Raw genomic sequence first — 22169 nt, forward strand, 5'->3', positions numbered from 1 at the left:
GGGCCTCCCAGATTTCTAGGAAATATGCATCAGCATGACAAAGATAAGTAACCAACTTTGAGGGACTCAAAACTTAGTCAAAACATATTGAAATGACTCAAAAATTGAAGCATAGGTTCACTAATATGCATACTAAGCAACCCCAAAGTGGTGAGTCATGAAACATTACCAGGTACAAGATATTTGAATGCAAACTGGGCCTCCTATCCCTGTTTGACACTTGGGAAAAAAATGTAGAACTTAACACTACTCAAAACAAAACTTCGCAGAATGAATCAGAATGTCAGTTTATCATTATAGGACGCATGGACGTGTTGAATGCAAGGTGTTAGAAACATAAAACACCTCCTAGGTCTTAAAATGATAGCTGGGTACACAAGCAAGAAAATGTGCATATAGGGCTCAAAGTGACTCAAAAGTTTAGAAAGGTACTCAAAATGAGAATGCAATTTTGAGTCCCATCAGGGAGTATGCATGAGGGACCAATAGTGGCTATATCTTTCACTATTTGTTTGAAATAAGAGGAATGTGTCACATAAAATGGGATGACATTAATAAAAAATAATTTGGCAATGGAAGACTGAGTAGCTTCTCATGCCTAAAATTAAAAATGACTTCAACCAACTCTTTCTCATAACCACAACCCACAACCCACCTTCCTCTTTCCTCTTGTGCTAACAAAACTACTATCAACAATGGATGACAGAGGCCTAGATGATCGTGCACTTGCAAAAGGTGTTGACATTGCCACACCTTGTTTGTTTATTTTAGCCTCCATGTGCAATCTATGTCGACAATCTATTATCTCCTCTTAAGTTGCACTTGGACAAACTTTAACCCCATTGCATATAATATCCAAAAAATGAAACTTTAACCTTATCTAACTGCTTCTAAATTTAGTCAAGCAATCATGACAATTGCATACCCTACTTCCCCTTGATTTTCCTCTTTGAATCCATGGATGCAACAAACTCAAGAAAATGTTTTTTTCCTATTGAAAGGGCCTTTGGCATAAGTTTCCATGATTGTTGAAGGGCACTTAAACAAATTGGGTTGTCGTACACTACTAACCTCAACACTTTACCTCCATTTCCACCACTCACTTCCACTTCATTCTCACTATTATTACCACCCTCATTGTTGCTCATTTTCTTTAAGTTTGAATAATAATAAAAAGAGAAAGAAAAAAGAACTTTTCGAGCTTCAACCTTTAAAAAAAACTAAAAATGAAAAAAATAAAATGCTGGCACAATGGGCCACAAGGGAGGAGGGGCCACAACAAATGAAAGTAATTTTAATTTTTTTTTAAATTATATTTTTTATTAGACACATTTTCTCATCAAATATTCTAATGCAAAAAGAGTAGTGTCCCCTCATCTTAAAATATTTCCAACCATTTTTCAAAATTTGAAAACATTTTCTAAATGTCCCCAAGTTCTTAGATCATTTTGAGTATAAGGGTTATAAAGATAGAACACATTCTAACACTCATTCAAAAATGATCAAACGGTCATAAAGTTTTCAAATGAGAAGCTGTATTGGCAAATAATAGGAGAGAAGGGAAAAAGAAAAGGAAAGAGATTTTTATGGTCCACCAAACCAGCCATAGTTTTTGGGTTGACATATGATGACTGATATGGGACGGGGCACTGTCTACGCAACCAACCAAATCTACCATACTCCTTTTTGATAGGTACCCTAATGTGAGGAGCACGTGGCATATAAGCCCTCATTTAGAACCCCTTGAAACCAAATCCAGTCAGAGATGCTGATCCAACGAGCTTCCTTTCTCTCTAAGCATTCCTGTGAAGCAACTTCCATTCCCACGGCCAATGTTAACAAGAGACATTGCATAGGAAACTTTTGGAGCCCTTTCCCCGCTTACGTTATGAGTTTCCCCAGTCTCAAAACCAAGCTTCCATGCTTTACTCCCATTTTGTCCTTTCCCGGTCCTGCAACTGCAACAGGGGCATCAGCATCGGTATTAGCATCAGCCAGGTTTGTACGCATTTATTCAGTAAGTTTGATCTCAACTATTCACTTGCATCTAACGCGGTTACTTTTATATGTGCAACAGAACTGAGGAGAGCGATCGGTTGGACCGGAGTGGGATATTAACTTTGGAGAGTATAAGGGATTCGCTTATTAGACAAGAGGACAGCATTATTTTCAATCTTCTGGAGAGATCCCAATATTGCCTTAATGCCCCTGCTTATGATGCAAAGCAACTCTCGTTTCCTGGCTATAATGGCTCGCTTGTGAATTTCATATTTAAGGAAACAGAGCTACTTCATTCAAAAGTAAGACCATCTCTTTTATACATTCATTGTATGCATATTTTATTTTTTTCGGAGTAAACGTTAGGTTTTGACTGTCAAAACCCTGTGATTTTGGCTAATTATCAACACACCCACATTTTTAAATCATCTGTATCCTACATGCGAACCTACTTAGTCGGGACTTTATTCCAATATTTTTTGAAAATTGTGATCTAGGAATCATCCTACCTATACGATTCTATAAAAATCTGGGGGGTTTCTAATCAGGTTAGCTAATTCAATTGTGAACCTTTTCCTTGCAGGAATTTGTGGGTATTGCAGGGCTGCAACATTTTTCCGTTTATTATAATTTTATAGCAGGCACATTTTTCATCCCAACAGGTGTAAATGTCTGGCCTCAAATGACTCGGCTGCTAGTATAGTTATAGTAGGGGGGCATTGACGCATCAGTCGATCCTATTGATCCAGTCGGTAATCCAGCCCTCTATCTATATGGGGAACCAATAGTAGCATAACCAGTTAACCCGTGTTTACCTGCTGTCAAAGAATTTCTCTCAAGTAAAGCTTTTACACTGGCTGGCATTATTCGGAATGTCCTCTTCTTAATTTGTCCTAGAAATTTGCCCAAGCATCGTAATTGCAACAAAATAAGATTAGGGTTACATCTTACTTATTGTGATACTGGATTTGAATTCTACAATCATAACATAAACACTATATATACACACATACACATAGAACGACTGGCTTGATTGGATCAATCCAAATTGAAGGACTTGTAGTGTAAGTCGAGCCTAATTACGCCTAATAGACCCAAATAGCCCTATTGGAGTTTTGTCATTAGATAAAGGAGTTAGGACATGGAACTTTGCAATCCTTCAGGCTTTCCAAAAGGGTATTATAATCTCATATTTGTTTGTTCGGGTTATTTGGAAGATTGGATAAATAAGGCCAAAATACCTATTGGTTGACCTAATTCAATTAGGTCTCTTTCCCTAGGCAAGTTTGCACAAGTTGCACAAGGGTCCCTAAGGGTTGTACTCAATGATTGGTTTGGGATTTCTCAGGTACATTAAAGATATCCTGATCCACTCTAAGAAGGTTGAAGTCAATTTTTATGATTGGCCTAATATCGTAGCCTACGAGTGGTTTTGGTCTAAGAGAGAGATCTTATTGATCTTGTCACACAAATTAAGCGTGATCATTGTAATGTCTAGCAAACCCAAGATGATGAAGGTGTCATTGAAGGTTTAATGAAGTTGAAGAGGCTGTAAGATTGTTGGCACTCCAATAGAATGTTGAGTTAGTGGGTAAAGGCCTAGGAAACCAAGTTTTCCTTTTAGCCCTACAACATAGTGGTAACAAAGTAGGTTGATTGGCCTTTTGAGAAAGTATATGTTAGAAGAGTTTGAGGTAGAGGCATAGGAGTTTGGGATTGAGGCTCCAATTATGCCTTAAAAGGAAATGAAAATAAATGTTGCTAGGAAGTTCCAAGAGATGGAGAAATTTAACAAGAAGTTGGTAGAGGAGGTTAGTAGATTGAGGGGATTGGAAGAGAGACTAGTGAAATCTAAGCAAGATAGAATATTCTCTAGAGAAGGAGAAGGGGATGAGGAAGAGGCCCCAAGGCAAGAAGAGGAGTTCCTTGCTGACCAGAGATACCAAGGTGAAGTGTTCAAATCAGTTGGAAGAAGGCATCTTATGGTAGAACATATATTCCTATCTTCAGTTGAGGGTTGAATGTAGACGAAATCATGGACTGGATTGAAGCCCTGAACAATTATTTTGAATCCAAGGAGGTTCATTAGAACCAAAAGGTGAAGTTGGCCAACTCTAAGATGAAGGGCTTTGCCCTGACTCGGTGGAATTATGTACAAGATGAAAGAGCGAAGGAGGCGAAGAATCTGATTTCTTCATGGAACAAGATGGTTTCCAAAATAAAGGAGGTGTATGTTCTTGAGGACTGTAAAGTCCAATTGCATAGGAAAAGGAAAAATCTCAAAAAAATGACATGGATGTTAATGGCTACGCTAAGGAGTTTCACAAACTTGGTTTGAGGTCAAGGTAGAATGAGGGAGAAAAAGAGAAAGTGACAAGGTACTTGAGTGGACTCAAGTATAATATACAAGATAAATTGACTCTTTTGGCCCCTGAGACAATACACAAGTGCTATCAATTAGCACTAAGAGTAGAAGAGAAACTAAAGTGAAGGCATGAGCAAGGTAACACGGGTAAGGGCAACAAAACTTCAAAGGAAGAGGAGGATCAAATGGAAAGGGACAATTCCCAAGATTAAAAGGAGAGCAAGGAGAATTTAGTTTAAGAGGCAGTGTTAGAGAGATAAGACCAAATGGAAGAGTAAGATTTGGAGGAAGGGCTTCAAGACCATTGGGATGCTATAATTGTAGTCAAATTGGTCACCATGCCCACAAATGTCTAGAGAAGACAGGATCAAACATCCAAGGAGAAAGGAGGAATCAATTGATCCAAGATGATGCCCAAAGTGCCAACTCTCCATCCAAAGTCCTAGATCCTGAAGAAGGAATATGTTTGATGATGAGAACTCTATTGAAGGTACTTGCTACCCAAGAACCACCACAAAGGAAGACAATGTTTAGAACCAATTTCAAAAGCCATGGGAAGGTATGCAAACTCTTAATTTATTCTGGTTATACATAAAATTTAGTATCTCTTGAGATTATCAATTTTATGCTTTTGGATTTGATTGTGTGATTATTTTTGCATTGGCGTTTCGGATCACACTCTGTGATCCATCATCAGGATAAGAGAAAGAGAGCATCATGAGAAAGTAAGAGAAGTAGCAGACTAAGCCAAATAAAAAGGGGGGAGGGATAAGAGAGAAGAAAATTAATGGGAGGATGCCAAGTGGCATTCTCATACTTTTTATTTGACTTAGTCTGCTACTTCTCTTAGTTTCTCATGATGCTCTCTTTCTCTTATCTTGATGATGGATCACAAAGTGTGATTTGAAACATCGATGCAAAAATAATCACACAATCGAATCCAAAAACATAAAATTGATAGTTTCATATGGATTGTGGAAATCTTCATGTACTTATCTCTTGAGATTGTAGAAAAACTAAATTCGACCATAATTCTTCATCCCTATCCTTACAAATTATCATGGCTAATAAAAGAGCAACAAACATTAGAGAATGAGCAGTCATGGGTAGAATTCTCAATTGGGGACTACAAGGATAAAGTCTTGTGTGATGTTGTAGATATGGATGCATATCATTTACTATTAGGTCACCCTTGGCAATATAATTTAGAGGCCCAATATGATGGTAAAAAAACACCCGTACAATCCTAAAAGATGACATCAAATACACTACGAAACCCTTGCGTGATCATAAGTTTGATAAACCAAAAGGGTCGACTATGACTTTAGTAGGAGAGAAGGAAATGCATCAAACCATGAAAGAAGCAAGAGATATAGGTTATGCATTGGTCATAAAACCCAAAGATAAGGAAGAGTTAGAAAAGCCAAAAGAGATTCCTAACGAAGTGAAAGAGTTACAATGGGTAGTTGCAAAAGACTTAACCCACTTCCCTCCTTCCCATCAGAGACATAATTCATCAAATTGACTTAATCCCTAGAGCATCTTTACCTAACAAGACTGCCCAAAAGATGTGTCCTGGCCAAAATGCAAAGATGCAAAACAAGTACAAGAATTGTTGGATAAGGGTCTAATCAAGAAGAGTCTAAGTCCTTGTGTTGTATGGCTCCTAAAATGGATGGTAAGTGGAGGCTTGGCACTGATTCTAGGGAACTTCACAAGATCACAATCAGATATATGTTCCCAATGCCTCAAATTGAAGACTTGTTGGATCAGTTAGGAGGAGCATGCTACGTCTCAAAGATAGACCTAAAATTAGGCTATCATCAAATTAGGATCAGACCAGGGGGGTGAGTGGAAAATGACTTTTAAAACAAATGAGAGCCTGTAATAATGGCTTGTAATGCCATTTGATCTCAGTTTTGCTCCAAGTACATTTATGAGGTTAATGAATGAAGTTCTCCATGATTTCATAGGCAAGTTTGTGATTGTCTATTTGGATGACATACTTGTATTTAGCAGATCCAAAGAGGAACATGAACACAAGTCGATGATCAACTTGGAGAAGTGCACATTTATGCAGGAAGAACTCACCTACCTTGGATTTGTCATAAAGGTACGCTCAAGATGAATCCTTCCAAGGTCGAAGCCATTATCAATTGGCTAACCCCAAGAACACTAGGTGATGTGAAAAGTTTTCATAGTTTAGTTACTTTGTATAGGAATTCTGTAAAGAATATTAGTCAGATTTGTGCACCAATTTTAGACACAATCAAAGGGGGTAAGAAGACGAAGTTTGTTTAGAAAACTGATGCTGATGAGGCATTTGAATATTTGAAATCTAGGGTGGCACAATTTCCCGTACTTGTTATTCCTGATTTTAACAAACTGTTTACTGTAGAAACTGATGCTAGCAATTTGGCAATCTCCTTAGGTGTCTCACAAAACAATATGGCCAGTCTTGCAATGTTATCTTTCCACAAGCTGAATATGCCTACAATGATAACATTGACATGAGTACTGGTAAGACCCCTTTTCAAATCAGCTATGGAATGGAGCCTAGAGGAGTAATGGAACTCAAGGAAGTATCAAATGATACCAAGGTCAGTGCACACAGAGAAGAACTGGTAGAACTCATGAAACAGGTGAAAATGTCGTTGCAACAAATCACAGAGAAGTACAAACAAAATGCAGATCAGAAGAGAAGGGTAGTTCACTTCAAAATTGGAGACAAGGTCTGGGTATACCTTAGAAAAGGCAGATTACCTTAGGGTAAACACACAAAATTGCAGATGAGGAAGATTGGTCCTTGTACGTGATGAAGCCCTAATTCAATGAATTAGGGACTCCATTTATGTTCCTCTTTTACCCATTTTTAATATCAAATTTCATCTTTTTATCATTAACATGCTGTCATTAGGACTAAAACCTGGAAGGTCATTTTGCTATTGGGAGATCTGATTGGATGATGTTTGGAAGAGTCAAACAAACTTTTCAGCCTGTCCATTAATGAGGTTTCACAGAATTTAAACAGAGCACAGCAAGTTTATCTTCAGGCACTGACAGCTCAGTGTGTACATGTCTTTATTTTATTGTAGTTCTTCAGGTGATTCATCTGTAGAAACAATCTCCCTCAAGGAAGATAATGGTGTTTGGAGAACTCACGAGCCAAGAGGTTGGGAAGGAAAATATTACTTGTATGAAATCACAGTTTTCCACTCCTAGTAGTCAGCATGTTAAAAATTTTATGGTAAATGATCCTTATTCACGAGGACCTTCAGCAAATGGAGAAAGATCCTTGTTGGTCAATTCCCCGAATCGAGCAGAATGGGTTAGAATAATTTCCTGATATTGCTATTTTTGAACTACATACCAGGGACTTCAATATTGCAGTGTGAATGATAAAGGTGCGAATCCAACACTCAAGAAGGACATACCTTGGTTTTACATCACATATGAAGACAAGTTGGCATCACCGGCACCAGGTTTAGAAGAGCAAATATATTCTGTTGGAATCAAATGATGTCTGCTAATCATGTGAATACATATTCTATCACAGCAACTGCAGATTATAGTGACAACTTAAGTTTTTCCATCAGGAGTTATTGCCGTGGTGTCTGGGCACCTATTAAATGTTCCTATCAGTAAATGAAAAAGCAAATATATACAGTTTCTATTTCCAAGTGTTGCAAATAATATTATTGATTGATACCATCAAATGGAAACAGTTGAATTAAGCCAACTGCCATTACAATTTGCTGGACTTCATGTTGGTCGACTGGTTAATAAGCATTTCTGGCAATGAATATACACAGTGATAAACTGAGGAATCCTGATAATAGCATTCCAGAGTATACAGTGACATGGATATTAGAGCAGCGATCATTATAATAACAAAGAAAAGACAAAGGTTCAAGGATATATTTCTATGCAGAGATACCTCCACGATAGCAGTGGATGTATGCCGTCAAACATAAAAGTTCCAATTCAAAATTATAGGTCAGGTGTATGAATGATGTGGTGCCAAGAGCAAATGCAGCATACACAGTCGTATGCAAATCAAGTTGTCATCGAATATCAAAGACTACAAAGATATCGTTCTCTGCAAAAGTAAAAAAATGACAATAATTGTACTGATATGTTTCTGGATTCAATTGTGTTAAGATTTTTACCATCAACGTTTATGTGATCCATCATCAGGATGAAGAGCAAGAGATGCAAAACACAGTAGTGCGATGATGGATCACGTAGTGTGATTCAAAACGTTGATGGTAAAAATCTTAACACAATCAAATCCAGAAACATATCAGTACAATATAATGGATTGTGGAAATTTGTTCTCTTTAATGACAATAATATTAAAGTTATTTAGCTCTGAGTCAACAGGATTTCGGTGTACAGCAACAGCTATATGATAGACACATAGACGACATCTTATTCCATTGCTAGTAACGAAAGCATATACCTTATGAATGAACTAAGTGGACAAGTTGAGATGGTGATGGGGGACTCCAAGAAATGTTAAAATATATTCGAAGTGCATATGCAGTGATATATATTCCAGAAGCAGCAATAGAATATATTGTAATAGCAAAAGAAAAGGATCAACACATTTCTTACGGCTGCGATGACATATCATAAAAAAAAAAAATATTTTGTGCTGATCCACATCAGTAATACAAATCGATGGAGGTTTATGGTAATCAAAGAAGCAGTAAATAGCATGTTGAAGAAAAGGTTTTTAATTACCAAACAAATATCTAGTATGCAAGTAAAGGAGATTACGCAATAATAGCAAGCATAAGGTTAACCTAGAGTTTGTGCAAAATAAAATATACAAGGGCAATTATATTTAATACGAATCAGTAAAAATCATAAACAAAAATGATTATAGGATATGGTATGAAAATTGGTAAGTATAAACCGATGGAAAATTAAATTAATGTGCTCTAGGATAAAACAATATAAATCTGAGGCAACTGATATAAACAAAAAAGTGCATTTTAATTATATAACAAAAAGGCATTTCTTTGGAAGAGACATGTCAGTTAAAAATAAATATATAAAAATAAAAAGAAAGAAGCAGACAATGAGATATATAAAAGAGAAGCAGAAAATAGAAGTAGAGCAGATCGAAAGAGAAAATAAGAAGTTTGAATAGATATATTTTAAATTTTGGGTATATTGAAATATTGTAAATGAAGCACAGACTATTTGTATTCAATTTTCAAATTTAATGCAAGAGCCCTGTTTTCTTTATTCATCTTGAAAATCGAAGTTCAAATACTTTGTTCAGATTTATCCCCTGTGATTATTGATTTTAAAGTCAATTACTACCAACGGTGAAGAAGTTAATTTTGGTACAAGTCTTTGATTATCAGAATTTGCATACGAAATGTTACCTATGTGAATTTTGTCTAATTGGTTTTCCTAAAGAAATTAAATTCAATTAAACTAAGGTTTGTGTTGCCAATTGAAGCTTTAGTCTATAAAGTAGTGGATGATGTAAGCACTTTTTCTCAGGGTTGTATTTAAGGGTCTAGAGAAAGTTTGACTCTATTTTCCCAAGGCTGGATAAGGGATTACTCTGCAGTTTATTTTGTAAAAGTGTGTTGATGTCTGAGATCTTGAAGTTCAGTATTCTGCCATGTCCATAAATCATAAATACCATTCCTTTCATTTTATATAACATTCATTTCACAAGTAAATTCCCAAAAGCATTCATATAACTTTATTGTAATCAAGTTTAAAGATTTTGCCAACTTAAGAATTCACAAAGTTTAAATTTGCTATAGAAAAGCTTTGAACCTAATCATAAGGGTTTAAGGAAGGTTTACCTACCTAGGTTTAGTGAAGCCTAAAGTACAGGGAATTGAATCGGGAGGTTATTTCTTGTTGGTCAAAACAGAATGAGTAATCCTATTAGAGAACTGGCAAAGCTCTTGGATTTCCAATCAGTGTCTTGGGAACTAACAATACCCTTGTTCACAAGTTTGGTGAAAATGCTTATAAAATCTCACTTTCTCCATCTATCGGTATCTCCGCAATTTTCAACGTTTCTGATCTAACACCTTATAAAGGTGATGTAGGTTCTAATGATGATATGCAGGAAGAAGATGTTGAATGGCTGCAAGATTTGCCTCCTAGCTAGGCCATGGAGTTAGAGAAAATTTTGGACACCAAAGTGATAAGAAAACTGGGAGGAATACCTACAAGCAGTACCTAGTGAAGTGGAAAGGACTACTAGAAGTTGATTCAATGTGGTTGGATGAACAGGACACTCTAAAACATGGAAAGACTTTGGATGCCCTCCTGTGGAACTTGAGTTTTAATTCACCGAAGGAGTATGGTGCAGGAGCACCTTGAAGAGAAAACAACACTCAGGGAATGCCATGAGTATAAATTGATGTAATTAGGTGTCACTAAGTTGTTTGGGTGCTTTGGACCAAGTATGTTTGTAATAACAACCCGAATTGTAAAGCCATTGTCAAAATGGTCAAACTGGTGTAAGGGTCCATGGTAGATTAGGAGATGATGTTTTTTCTGTGTTTAGGTTATTTTGGAGTCATAATGCCTATTTGACAAGTTTGTAAAAGTTTGGGTGCAAATTGTTCAAAGCTGCAAAAAATGTCAAGTTGACAACACTTTGCCAACGTAATGCAAGTTTTCAAAATGCCAACCAACTACTCCTTCCAATGGTCACACTTTCAAATTTCTTTTGTGGGAGTTTAGGTCTATTTAAGATCCTTTGGATCAAATTCATGCATAGATATGTATGGTGGATGAAGTTGGTATTGAAAGAAATAAAGAATTCACATTTTTCCTGCAAACTGTCACTTTGTTTGTATTGCCATTAATGGATTATGATCTTAACTTGGTATGGATGAATAGATGTATGAGTCAGGATTGTAAAAATCTTGATTGCATCGATTTTGGTGGAGTTTGAAGGAATCTAGAAGCAAATTACTGATAATGGGTCTGAAACCCTCGTTTCCATAAGGGTTTCAACTTGAGATGTCCCTAACTCAGTTCTCCATTGTTGGAATTCCATGGCCATTGGAGGGAAACTAGTAGAGACAATGTACATTAGAATCCCAAAGGGATTTTGCAAGAAAAGCATGGCAGCTATTAAAGTTTGTAGGCCCTAGTTGGGCATCCTCATGTGACAAACCTGATTTGAAGTGTAAAAGCTTGCACAGATGAAGTTTTGGAGTGGATCAAACAAATTGATGGTGGATTTGATTTTTGTGGAGTGTGGGAACATTGCTAGAACGATTACCTTGAAGTCAAGCCTAATTAGGTCTAGTTGACGTAATTAGCCCAATTGGGGTTTTGGAATCAAATAAAGGAGTTAGGACCTGAAACTTTAGAATCCTCTAGGCCTTGCCAATAGTGGCATGTTGTGATGGTTAAGTTGTTGCATTGTTATATTTGCCATCAAGGTTCAAATCCCATGGGGATGAGGTCCCCTGTTTGTGGCCTCACTGGTTCATAGCTCCAGGTCAAAGCGTTTACCCCTTTTAAAAAAAAAAAGAATCCTCTAGGCCTTCCAAAAGGGGTATCAGAATCTTAGATTTGTTTGTGGGGTCAGTTGGAAGATTGGAGAAATAAGGCCAAAATATAAATTAGGTCGACCAAATTCAATTAGGTCTCTTTCCCTGGGAAAGTTGGCACAGGTTGCAAAAGGGGCCCTAAGGGTTGCACTAAGTGGTTGATTTGGGATTCCGTAGGCACATTGAAGATGTTCTGATCCCCTCCAAGGCAGTTGAAGTCAATTTTCATGATTTGCCTAATATCCTAGCCCGTAAGTTGTTTTGGTCTAGGAGATAGATCTTATGGATCTTGTCACGCAAATTGAGTTTGTTGATTAGTGAAATGTCTAGCAAACCCAGATGTTGAAGGTGTCCTTGAGGGTTTAATGAAGTTGAAGAGGCTATAAGACTATTGGCAATCTAGCAGAATTGTTGAGTTAGTGGGTATAAAGGCCTAGCAAACCAAGTTTCCCTGTTAGCCCTGCATCAATTAGTCTGTCTATTGTAATTAGTGTGTCATTTTTGAGTACAGGACCATTTGGATATGTTCTGAGATCAAAAGATTTTTGTGGATAAGTCAATCTCATGGAAGATAGTATCTGTGAGATACCTGAAGAATTTCATATTCTGTTTCTGCTTAGCTAAGTGATTTTATTATGTGTACAACTGATAGATTAATTGTAAAGTATCATCAATCATGAGTTTGAGATCTTTGTATTTGTGTTGCATTCAATAAGGATCTATACTTTTGTGGGCTGGGTTTTCCACCTTCAAGTGGAGGGTTGTCCCAGAAAATGTCTTTGTGTTCTCTGTTCTTGTGTGTTTTGAATTTCAGTATATTGCATTCCTATGTATTCTGGTTCAAAATTGAGCACTTACATAGCGTAAGTGCCCTTTTGGCCTCCTTACATTACATGCTTTCCCTAGCATTGTCTCATCCTCCCGAAAACACATGCTACCTTGCCTAATTGGATTGAGACTGTAAGGAGGTTTCTCAGTCCTATGTAGGTGGATTTTTAGCCTCCTTATGTGATGTAAGTGCACTCTTGGCCTCCCCACATGTTATTAGTGCCCTCTTGGACTTGTTACATGGTGTAAGTGCTCTCAGTCCTTTGGGCATTTGTGCTGACTTGATTCTATATTCATTGATAATTGTGTTTGCAAATGAAATGGACTGCTGAGTGTGTTCGATGCTTGGATCTTGTCTTGAAGATAGCTCTTTGATGTATTTGTTGATAGACTTCTAAGGGTTGATCTTAGATTGTTCACTTGTATTGAATGTTCGATCTTGTTTGAATGACCCCCCTTATGTCTTGCTGATTGTACTTTGATCTTCCTTGATATAATTACATTTTACCAATTGTTTCTGTGGGATTATGCCCACTGAATATGTGTTTTTTTCTCTTGAAGTCTACTGCTTGTTTTATTAATTATTTATAACCTCTTCTTGAGGCAGAAGGGTTATGCTCCTCTCATTGGCATCCCTTCATCTTGTTAACTGCATCCCTAGATTAATATTAGATTGTACCTCTTCAATTATTAGTGTTTGTTAATTGATCGTTGCTGCTTGATTTGATCTAGCTAACCACTTCTTAGTATGACTAGTGCTGATTTTGGTATACTCCATTATGGAAGAAGTCACTGTTATCATAAGGATACTGTACTAATCAATATTTTTATATTGTTTCGGTAATTCGATGCCTCAATTGTTGCTTGTTAGTGTCTTAAGATTGTGATCTCTTATCTTCTAAATAAGACAATTTTCTGATGAAGTGTTTTTCTAAGTTTTAATGCCTCTTGATATGGTTTAAGATCTGCAGTTATTTATGACGGGGACATGACAGTCTGCCTTGCATAAAATTGCTTGTCCTCAATAATCCACCTTCTGCTGTGCCAATCTAATATTATCATATACGTTTCTTCCTTATTTTGAATGTGAGTTATGATTGGTAATTGGAACTTGGAAGTTCAATATAAGACAAGTTTTCTCTCTTCGCTCAAAGAGGAGGAACTAGATCATCTTGTAATAGCATAAAAACTGATTAGGATTGACCAACATTTGCCAATAGCATGACACACATCTATGACCTCAAACAAGTTTGTATCTTCTGGGTTCACTCTAGTTAGTCTCTTATTCTAGATCAACCAGAAACTAGAACCAAACATGGAGCATATAGTTGGAAACCCAAATTATACACTTGAATGTATGAAGATACAAAGCATACCCAAAGTATAAACATGAATGTATAAAGGTACAAAGCATACACAAAGTATACACTTGAATGTATGAAAACACAGAGTATACACAAAGTATACATATGATACACATATTGATAGATCTACTGATTTATCTTTAACGTACAGTTTGGTAGGATCAGTGCTCCAGTACCAATTGTAAAGTCCCCTTCCTAATTTTTCCTAGAACACTTTAGAACCATAATTGCAACAATTTAGGGATAGGGTTACATCTTATCAAGTAGTTATTCCTTTAATTAGCATGATCCTAGATTTGAATCTTGCAAACATAACATAAAGCAACATATACAAATATCTATTCAATATTTAGGGTTAGCTTATCTTAAACATATACTATCAACAGCATTATATGAGAATATTAAAGATTGGAAGAAGAAACATGGTAGGTCTGCCTGAAGCCATCTCTACAGCAAGCCTAAGAGTGGATGTATATGAGAGCCCTTCTCTTTGCTTCCTTGTTGGTTTGCTTGTACCTACTTTCCCTGTTGATGTCTCATACCCCCAAAGACACACTTCACGGAATTGGGTTGAGTCTGTAAGGGAGTTTCTCAGTCCTATGTAAGACTGTTTTTAGCCTCTTTACGTGATGCAAGTGCTCTCTTGGCCTCCTTACATGATGCAAATGGTCTGAGTCCTTTGGGTGCGTGTGCTGACTTTATTCTATATTTATTGATAATTGTGTTTACAGATGAAATGAACTGCTGAGTGTGTTTGATGCTCGGATCCTGATCTGTGAGGGTTGAGCTTAGATTATTCACTTTTATTGAATGTTTGATCTTCTTTGACTGACCTCCCTTATGTTTGCTGATTGTACATTGATGTTCCTTGATATAAATTTATAATTATATTTTTGCTGATTGTATCTGTTTGATTATCCTCGCTTAATTCTTGGTGTTTTTCTTTTACTGTTAATCCATCATTTTGGAGTGTATTGATTTTAATATTTATATCCTTTTATTGAGGTGGAAGGCCCTTTTCTTTTTAATTGCATCTTTTGTTAATATTAGATCGCACCTCTTCAATTATTATTGTTTGTTAATTGTGGGGGCTGCTGTTGCTTTATTTGACCTAACTAACCACTTGTTTGCATGAGCATTGATGATTAAGGGATTCTGCATCATGGAGGAAGTCACTGCTGTTATTAGGAAACCACACCAATCAAATAATTAATATCTCCTGCTATTTGTATATTGCTGTCTCGATTTGATACCTCTTTTGGTGCTTGTTATAATTTGAAAATCGCGATGTCTTATAAATAAATCAATTTTCTGATGTTCCGATTTTTAAGTGCTTTTCCTTGGATTGGCTTCTAAGTATTGATAGAGTTTAAGATCTGTGGTTTCTCATGGCGAGGACATGGCATTATTTGCATGTGTTAGCGTTTGAGCCCTTTGCATCACCAGCGAAGAAGTTACCATAGTGCAATTTACTCATACTGGGATTTAGGAGGAGATTATTAATGACCTTGTTCAGAATGTGTTCACATTTTTGATTGCAAGAGCTTAAACCAAATAGCCTTAATGGAGAAGCTCTAAAGGCCTTCAAACCCCCAATTCTTAAATTTTTCTGATATGAAGCGTGGCCACAGCTCTTGCTACATATCTCACAATGACCCAAATGCAGCCCCTCCCCCTGGTGCTGAGCTTGAAATAATTTAAAATCCAAGAATGTGAAGCTTGAAAAGTCCTTAAACACTAGAGCTTCCCATGGAACCTGATATCCTCAATATAATGCTTTTTTCAATGAAAAAAACACTATGTACCGAATTTCACTTTGAGGATTTTGAATCTATAGCTCAACTGTTGATGTTTTAGAAAAAACATTTTGTAGTCGATAAAGCCTTTAAATTTGCCAAAAAGGATGAATCATAAAAAATCATGCAATTTACTGTTAATCGGAATCCTTGTAAGTTTTAGATTAAATGCCAAAATAAGTGGGAAAATTCCAGACAGCCAAATATTAAACCCCCCATCTAAAACATTTCGGTGAATTCTTTCAAACATAGCATCAGTTTCAAGAGATTTGAGCGATTATTTATATCTATTAGGTGCTAGTGAAGAGTAAAGCTCTACAGAAACCATACTTTAGTACTCAAAATCTGTTTGTTGGCCATGCAAAGGACAATAACAGGATTTGAGGGGGGAATTGATTGGTTGAGCATTAGCCATGAAAGGCTCAAATTGAGCTCTTTTATTGTAAAATAATCAAATCCACTTTTCTTTGGTAATAGACTTATAAAACAAGACAAGACAATGATGAATGTTATTTTTTGGTTAAGATGAAGATATTATTTTAGGTTCTTGTCATCTGGAAGTTGTTAAAGAGCTGCAGTCCATAGTAATTTGTCAAGCTGTGCAGGTGGGCAGATATAAAAGCCCAGATGAGCACCCATTTTTCCCTGATGACCTGGTGGAGCCTTTGCTGCCACAATTACAATACCCAAAGGTTAGCACTCATTGTATCTACCGGTTTGCCTTGCCCTTCCATTTATTTCCTAAAAGTTTTTGATGTTCAGGAAGGTGACACTATCTATTTTTACAGGTCCTGCACCCTGCAGCTTTTACAATCAACATAAACAAGGAGATCTGGAGAATGTATTTTGATGATTTACTACCCCAATTTGTGGATAAAGGGGATGATGGAAACTATGGATCTGCTGTTGTATGCGATGTCTCCTGTTTGCAGGTTTAAACCAAGCAATCGTTTCTGATAATGCATAACTTGGCCTTCGAGTCATTTTGCTCTTAATTGGTTTGTGGTAAAGTGTAGATTAAACATGAAAAAAGTATCTTGCTTCTTTTAGCTAGTTGTAGAATTTACTTTTGTAATGGGATTTTAAAGCATATTCTTATATCTTTTCTGAGTTTTCTTATCGGCAGGCCCTCTCTAAAAGGATTCATTATGGCAAGTTTGTAGCTGAAGCAAAATTTCGAGATTCACCAAATGAATATGAACCTGCAATCCATGCACAGGTTTGTGAACAGACACAAAGATTTCTGATCTGAGTTCCACTACAACTTACTTTTGGCACTTGGAACTCTCCGTGATGCAAGATTTTTACAGTTTACCTCCATTTAGAGATTCCTGTGTTGAAATTGTGCTCTATTATTAATGATGCGTGATGATTTTAGATTATTTTCCTTTGTTTTTCACTGCTTTTACAGGACAGGGAAGCACTAATGAATCTGTTGACTTTTGAAAATGTGGAAGAAATGGTTAAGAGGAGAGTGGAACTGAAAGCAATGACATTTGGTCAGGAGGTAAACTTAGATAGTGCAGTGGTTACCCCAGCCTACAAATTTCAACCTTCTTTGGTTGCTCATTTATATTCAAAATGGGTCATGCCTTTAACCAAAAAGGTTCAAGTGGAATACCTTCTAAGACGGCTTGATTAAGATATCAACTAATTTTTTTCAATTAAATAATGTGAACTTTGTTTTCTATTATTCAAAAACTAACATTGGTTTTTCCATAAGATATGTGTCATTGGTAGCTACTATTTAAATTGTCTTGATGCGAACTGATAGCTGCTGGTTAAATAACAAGTCCTCTAGAAATGTGACAGGACTAAGAAAATCCGTTCAAGACTAAGTGGCCCTTTTTTCCCTTTTTAGATGGATAATTATTATGTCTATCAAGTTCACAATACCATCGACGAGATCACATGTTTAAATGCAGTCATTCTAGTTGTGCACTGTCAGGAAGAGCTTGAACAGCCAGCACTTTGTGACTGATTAAATGAGGAGAGCGGCCCACTTAAAGAATTTATGCTTCCTGTCTACCTTTACCTGTCCTTGCTTCCTCCTAGCTCATAATTAGCTGGTGAATATTTCTGTTGCATGACAGAAGAATATATAAAAACTAAAGATCATTGAAGAATCTCTATAAAAAAGTCTACTGTAGGTGTTTTAAAGAATGCTTAATCCCAATAATACATTTTATGAATAGGAATTGGTTGATTATAATGTAAGTATCTTGTTCTTAAAATGTGTTTCGGACAATTTGCCAAAAATAACTAGTTAATTAAAACGAAGCCTTCTGGCTTTTACCACTCATTGGTATTTGATCGTATAATGAAATAGATATCTTTAGTTCTGGTTAAAATTGAATTTGAATGCACAAGATGATTAATCTCTGCCTTTCACTTCTGTCAAGCTCCTTCTCGTGATCTTTAGTTCTCGTTTAAATTGAGTTTTGAATGCACAAGATGATTAATCTCTGCCGTTCACTTCTGCCAAGCTCTTTCATTTTCAAAATCCTTGGATATATTGTTCAATGCCTCTCAACGTTTGACTACTCATTGCATTTGGACTATTTGCCTTTCTATATTCTGTAAGAAAACTCTAGGTATATGGCAAGGCATTCAATTCAGGTGGTTCTATTTTTTTTAGAATTATGTTTAAATCAAAATTCCAGCTTGAAACGTCTATATGTTAAAGAAGGGGGCCATTTTCCCACAGTAAATGATGATTCTAGTGTGTTAAATGCCCACATCTGATCAAGGTTTTAGCAATCACAGTGAACAGAAGAGTGAGGGAAGCTGATAGCACAGAGTGTAGGCCTAAGTGACAATTTGTCATTTGTTCTAATAAGCTTTGATGAATTGTTAAGCTCAGAAAATAGGATAAATCTCTAATATCTTTCAATTAATCTTTTTCCATTTGGGCTTTTGAGGTTCCATCGTTCTATGTTTTGTATTGCTTACTCTTAAGCAATGGACAGTAATAAACAACTTCTGGATATAGACAAGCCCCTTAACAGGCAGCAGGATGAAACTTTTCCATCACTGAAAACATTTCATAGCCTAAAAACGGATAAAGTTATTTTTTGGCTATTCATACACTTTAAGGATTCCTCGCCTTAAACCAACAGTACTAAAATTTAGAATAAACACAGAACACAGAGATTTACACGACTCACCATATTGGCCACTTCCACAGGAAAAGTAGGGAAAACTCTGTTTTATTAACAATCTTCATTTGTTACTATAAAGCAGCATACATATATTGCATATTTATATTATCCACATTCTGTTTAATGTCTCCAAAGCAAGTGAAAGGACAACTCAAGAGATAGTGAAAAGATAGGAAGCTGAACGGTCCTACCGGTTGGACTGCATAACCAACAATCTCCCACTTGAAGTGCAACCACTACCACAATGAAATTCAGTCAAAGATATCAACCCACATCTTGACAAGGCCAAGAGAAGCCCTGCAAAACTTGAGCTTCTCCTTTGAGATTAACTTTGTTAACACATCAGCTAGATTCATCTGTTTATGTATCTTTTCAACTTTCTCCTTGCCCTATTCTGTAATAACCCTGGTAGGCTCACACTATGGATTATATGAAGGACGTCCCACTCACTTGAAATTAATTTGCAATTTTGCAACTTCTTCAGAATATAATAAAAATAAATATAATTTTTTAGTTTGCAAGAATACATACAAACAAATAGCAAATGCAGAAATCACAGATAAGAGTCTCTATCAAATAACTCAAGTCAGGGTTTATTATTAGTTCCCACTTACATATCAGTGTGTTGGTTTACAGATTGTTCTCCATAGAATCTTTTCTTGTTTTTGCTCTTTGTGCCCAAAGAATGGAAAACAAAGTCCCAACAGTTGGGAAGATGTGCATACTGCTAAGACTTCCCTCTGAATTTTGAATGTACAGCTCCCTTGATAAGGAAAAATATGCAATGAGTATGTTTGTATTTCCTAATTAATAGGGGTATGCTCTTAACCTGGGAGCAGAAGAGGCATTAACCAAGCCTCCCATATCCATGGACTCCAGCATAAAATTTGTTTACAATTGATATTACTCCACTCACGCGTGAATACGTTGGATTTTAACTTCCTTCTTTCCTACTCCTACATGCAACTATTAACACTCCTATATGAAAAGTTCACACACGGTGGCTTATTAACTTTTAAAAATGCATGTGAGCAATGAAAGTAAACATAACAGAACCATGGCAATTCTCAAATTACTTGCTGATCATGATGAAGGGCCACACCACCTTTACTAGCTCACAACCAAAAACACCATAACATGGAGACAAAGACAAAATGCTTCCCAAGCAATTTTATTATACTTAAAATCCAATTACAAAAACATTTCTGCAAGATCTCTCAAGATCCAATCCAAACCCAAGCTAGTCTAGATCCACACTCTTGTAGAAATCTCTAAGATCTCAACTTGTGCTTGCAAGCCACCAAGCAACCTCCTTGTTTTTAAAACTGCAACCACTAGCTCTTCTCACAAACTCGCAACTCCACCACAATCCTGCTGTAAACTGCCTCACATTTGGCGCTCTGTCCATAGACTCAGGAAAACTCACTCCTCACTTCCTCCTTCTCTCCAAGCTTTGACTAAGAAGAGATCACACCTTGAAGCCTTCACACCTTCCAGCTTGATTAGAAATGCTCATATGACTTGCTTAAATAGGCACTTACCACCCAATGCATAATTTATCCACAACCTTCTAGAATTTCAACTACACAATATCCACAACTTTCTAGGATTCCACTTACAAAATATTCACAACCCTCTAGAATTCCATCTACACACCTCAATAAATGGAATGACAACCATTTTTTTATTTTTTTCTAATTACGCCACCTATGCACCTTGAAAATAGAAATCCCTCTTTTCTTTTCTCCTTTTTTTCTATTTTCTATTTTTTAAATTTTTCTTTCTATTATCGTCACTTTCTCTCTCCTCCACATTTTAAAATAAAATAAATTCTCATACAAGATGCTCCTACATCAAACTCCCCTGGTAGATAGAAAAGTGTGTCCCACACTTTGACACCAAATAGAAAGATCTACAACCATCTTCATCTTCACCAAAGGTTTCCACCTCAATAGGGACAAGAAAACCACCATGCAAATATTCCACATTTGCATCCATATGTCAAACACCAGAATCTCAACCATCCAATCAACATGCTCACTCTCAGGAACAAACTGAACATAATACCTCATCAACAAACCCTCATCCACATCAACAACTAGTGAATATACACCAATAGCAACAAACTCCATATCAGCGACAATATGTAACTCCTCAGCAACATATGCCAACTTCACAACACCAACAGTCTTATTGCTCACAACAAGATGCTCTGCAACATACAAATCATCACCAACAACAACTAGATCATCCTCAACCAAGTGCTCTACAATCTCCATGTCAGACTTAACCAATTGATCATGAAAACCAATTTCCATCCCAACATCGTTAGGAACATCTTCAGCAACAACCTCTAGTTGCTCTGTAGGTTTTGTATCAGGCTCCACAAACTGATCAACAAAACCAACTTCTTCCACCTCAACCTTGTGATGCCATCTTCTCTCACGAACAAGTCTCTTAATCGACCAAACAACTCTCTTCTGGATCGATAGACTCCAGCTCCACAAACGTTCACGAAATTCCTTCCTCACACCATCCCTAACTCGATCAACCAAGCTAGCTTCAAGTCGAGCAGTCATCTCAGAAAACTTCCTCTCCACCACATCACAGGGATTCGCAATCATCTCAAGGTCCAATCCTTTTGGAGCCATCTTCCAAGATTTTCGTAAACCCTCTACAACAAATCCTTCCCATGCTCCTTGTGACAACCTCAAATTGTTTGCAAGTCAAATCACAACTTGCCACCTCGCACGAACAATCAGGAACCAAATCACAAGTCTAGAACCATAGATCTATAATCCACGAGCTCTCTACAATCATGCCTCAACAAGTTCAATTTTCCATCTCTGCATCCATTGATCAATCTGCATGTCCTCCCAAGGTCCTGGTGCAAACTACCTCAGCTTCGGCGATCTGTCTACATGCTCAAGAACTCCCAGTCTGATACCACTTGATGAAGTGCCACACCACTCTTACTAACTCACAACCAAAAACACCATAACATGGAGACAAAGACAAAATGCTTCCTAAGCAATTTTATTATACTTGAAAATCCAATTACAATAACATTTTTGTAAGATTTCTCAAGATCCAATCCAAACCCAAAC

At 36.7% G+C, this 22169-nt stretch overlaps 1 protein-coding gene across 1 annotated transcript; it reads left to right on the plus strand.

Moving 5' to 3' along the window:
• The first annotated feature begins 1574 nt into the window (after positions 1 to 1574).
• Positions 1575 to 17623, plus strand: LOC149566945 (chorismate mutase 2-like). The gene is made up of 6 exons (XM_089820162.1): positions 1575 to 1998; positions 2078 to 2300; positions 16507 to 16593; positions 16690 to 16833; positions 17028 to 17120; positions 17313 to 17623. The coding sequence occupies exons 1-6, from the start codon at positions 1766 to 1768 to the stop codon at positions 17541 to 17543; spliced, it is 1011 nt and encodes a 336-aa protein (XP_089676288.1). The 5' UTR covers positions 1575 to 1765; the 3' UTR covers positions 17544 to 17623.
• The last annotated feature ends 4546 nt before the right edge of the window (positions 17624 to 22169 follow it).

Source organism: Cupressus sempervirens, chromosome 3 (genome assembly GCF_028749045.1).
Source record: "Cupressus sempervirens isolate cs-2001-9-10 chromosome 3, ASM2874904v1, whole genome shotgun sequence".
Classification (NCBI taxonomy): Eukaryota; Viridiplantae; Streptophyta; class Pinopsida; order Cupressales; family Cupressaceae; genus Cupressus; species Cupressus sempervirens.

Excerpts from the sequence above, each read along its gene's own strand:
- LOC149566945 (XM_089820162.1), top strand. The coding sequence starts at position 1,766 with ATGCTGATCCAACGAGCTTCCTTTCTCTCTAAGCATTCCTGTGAAGCA. Across the intron at positions 2,301-16,506 it reads CAGAGCTACTTCATTCAAAA|GTGGGCAGATATAAAAGCCC; the intron begins GTAAGACCATCT and ends CAAGCTGTGCAG. Across the intron at positions 17,121-17,312 it reads AACCTGCAATCCATGCACAG|GACAGGGAAGCACTAATGAA; the intron begins GTTTGTGAACAG and ends CTGCTTTTACAG.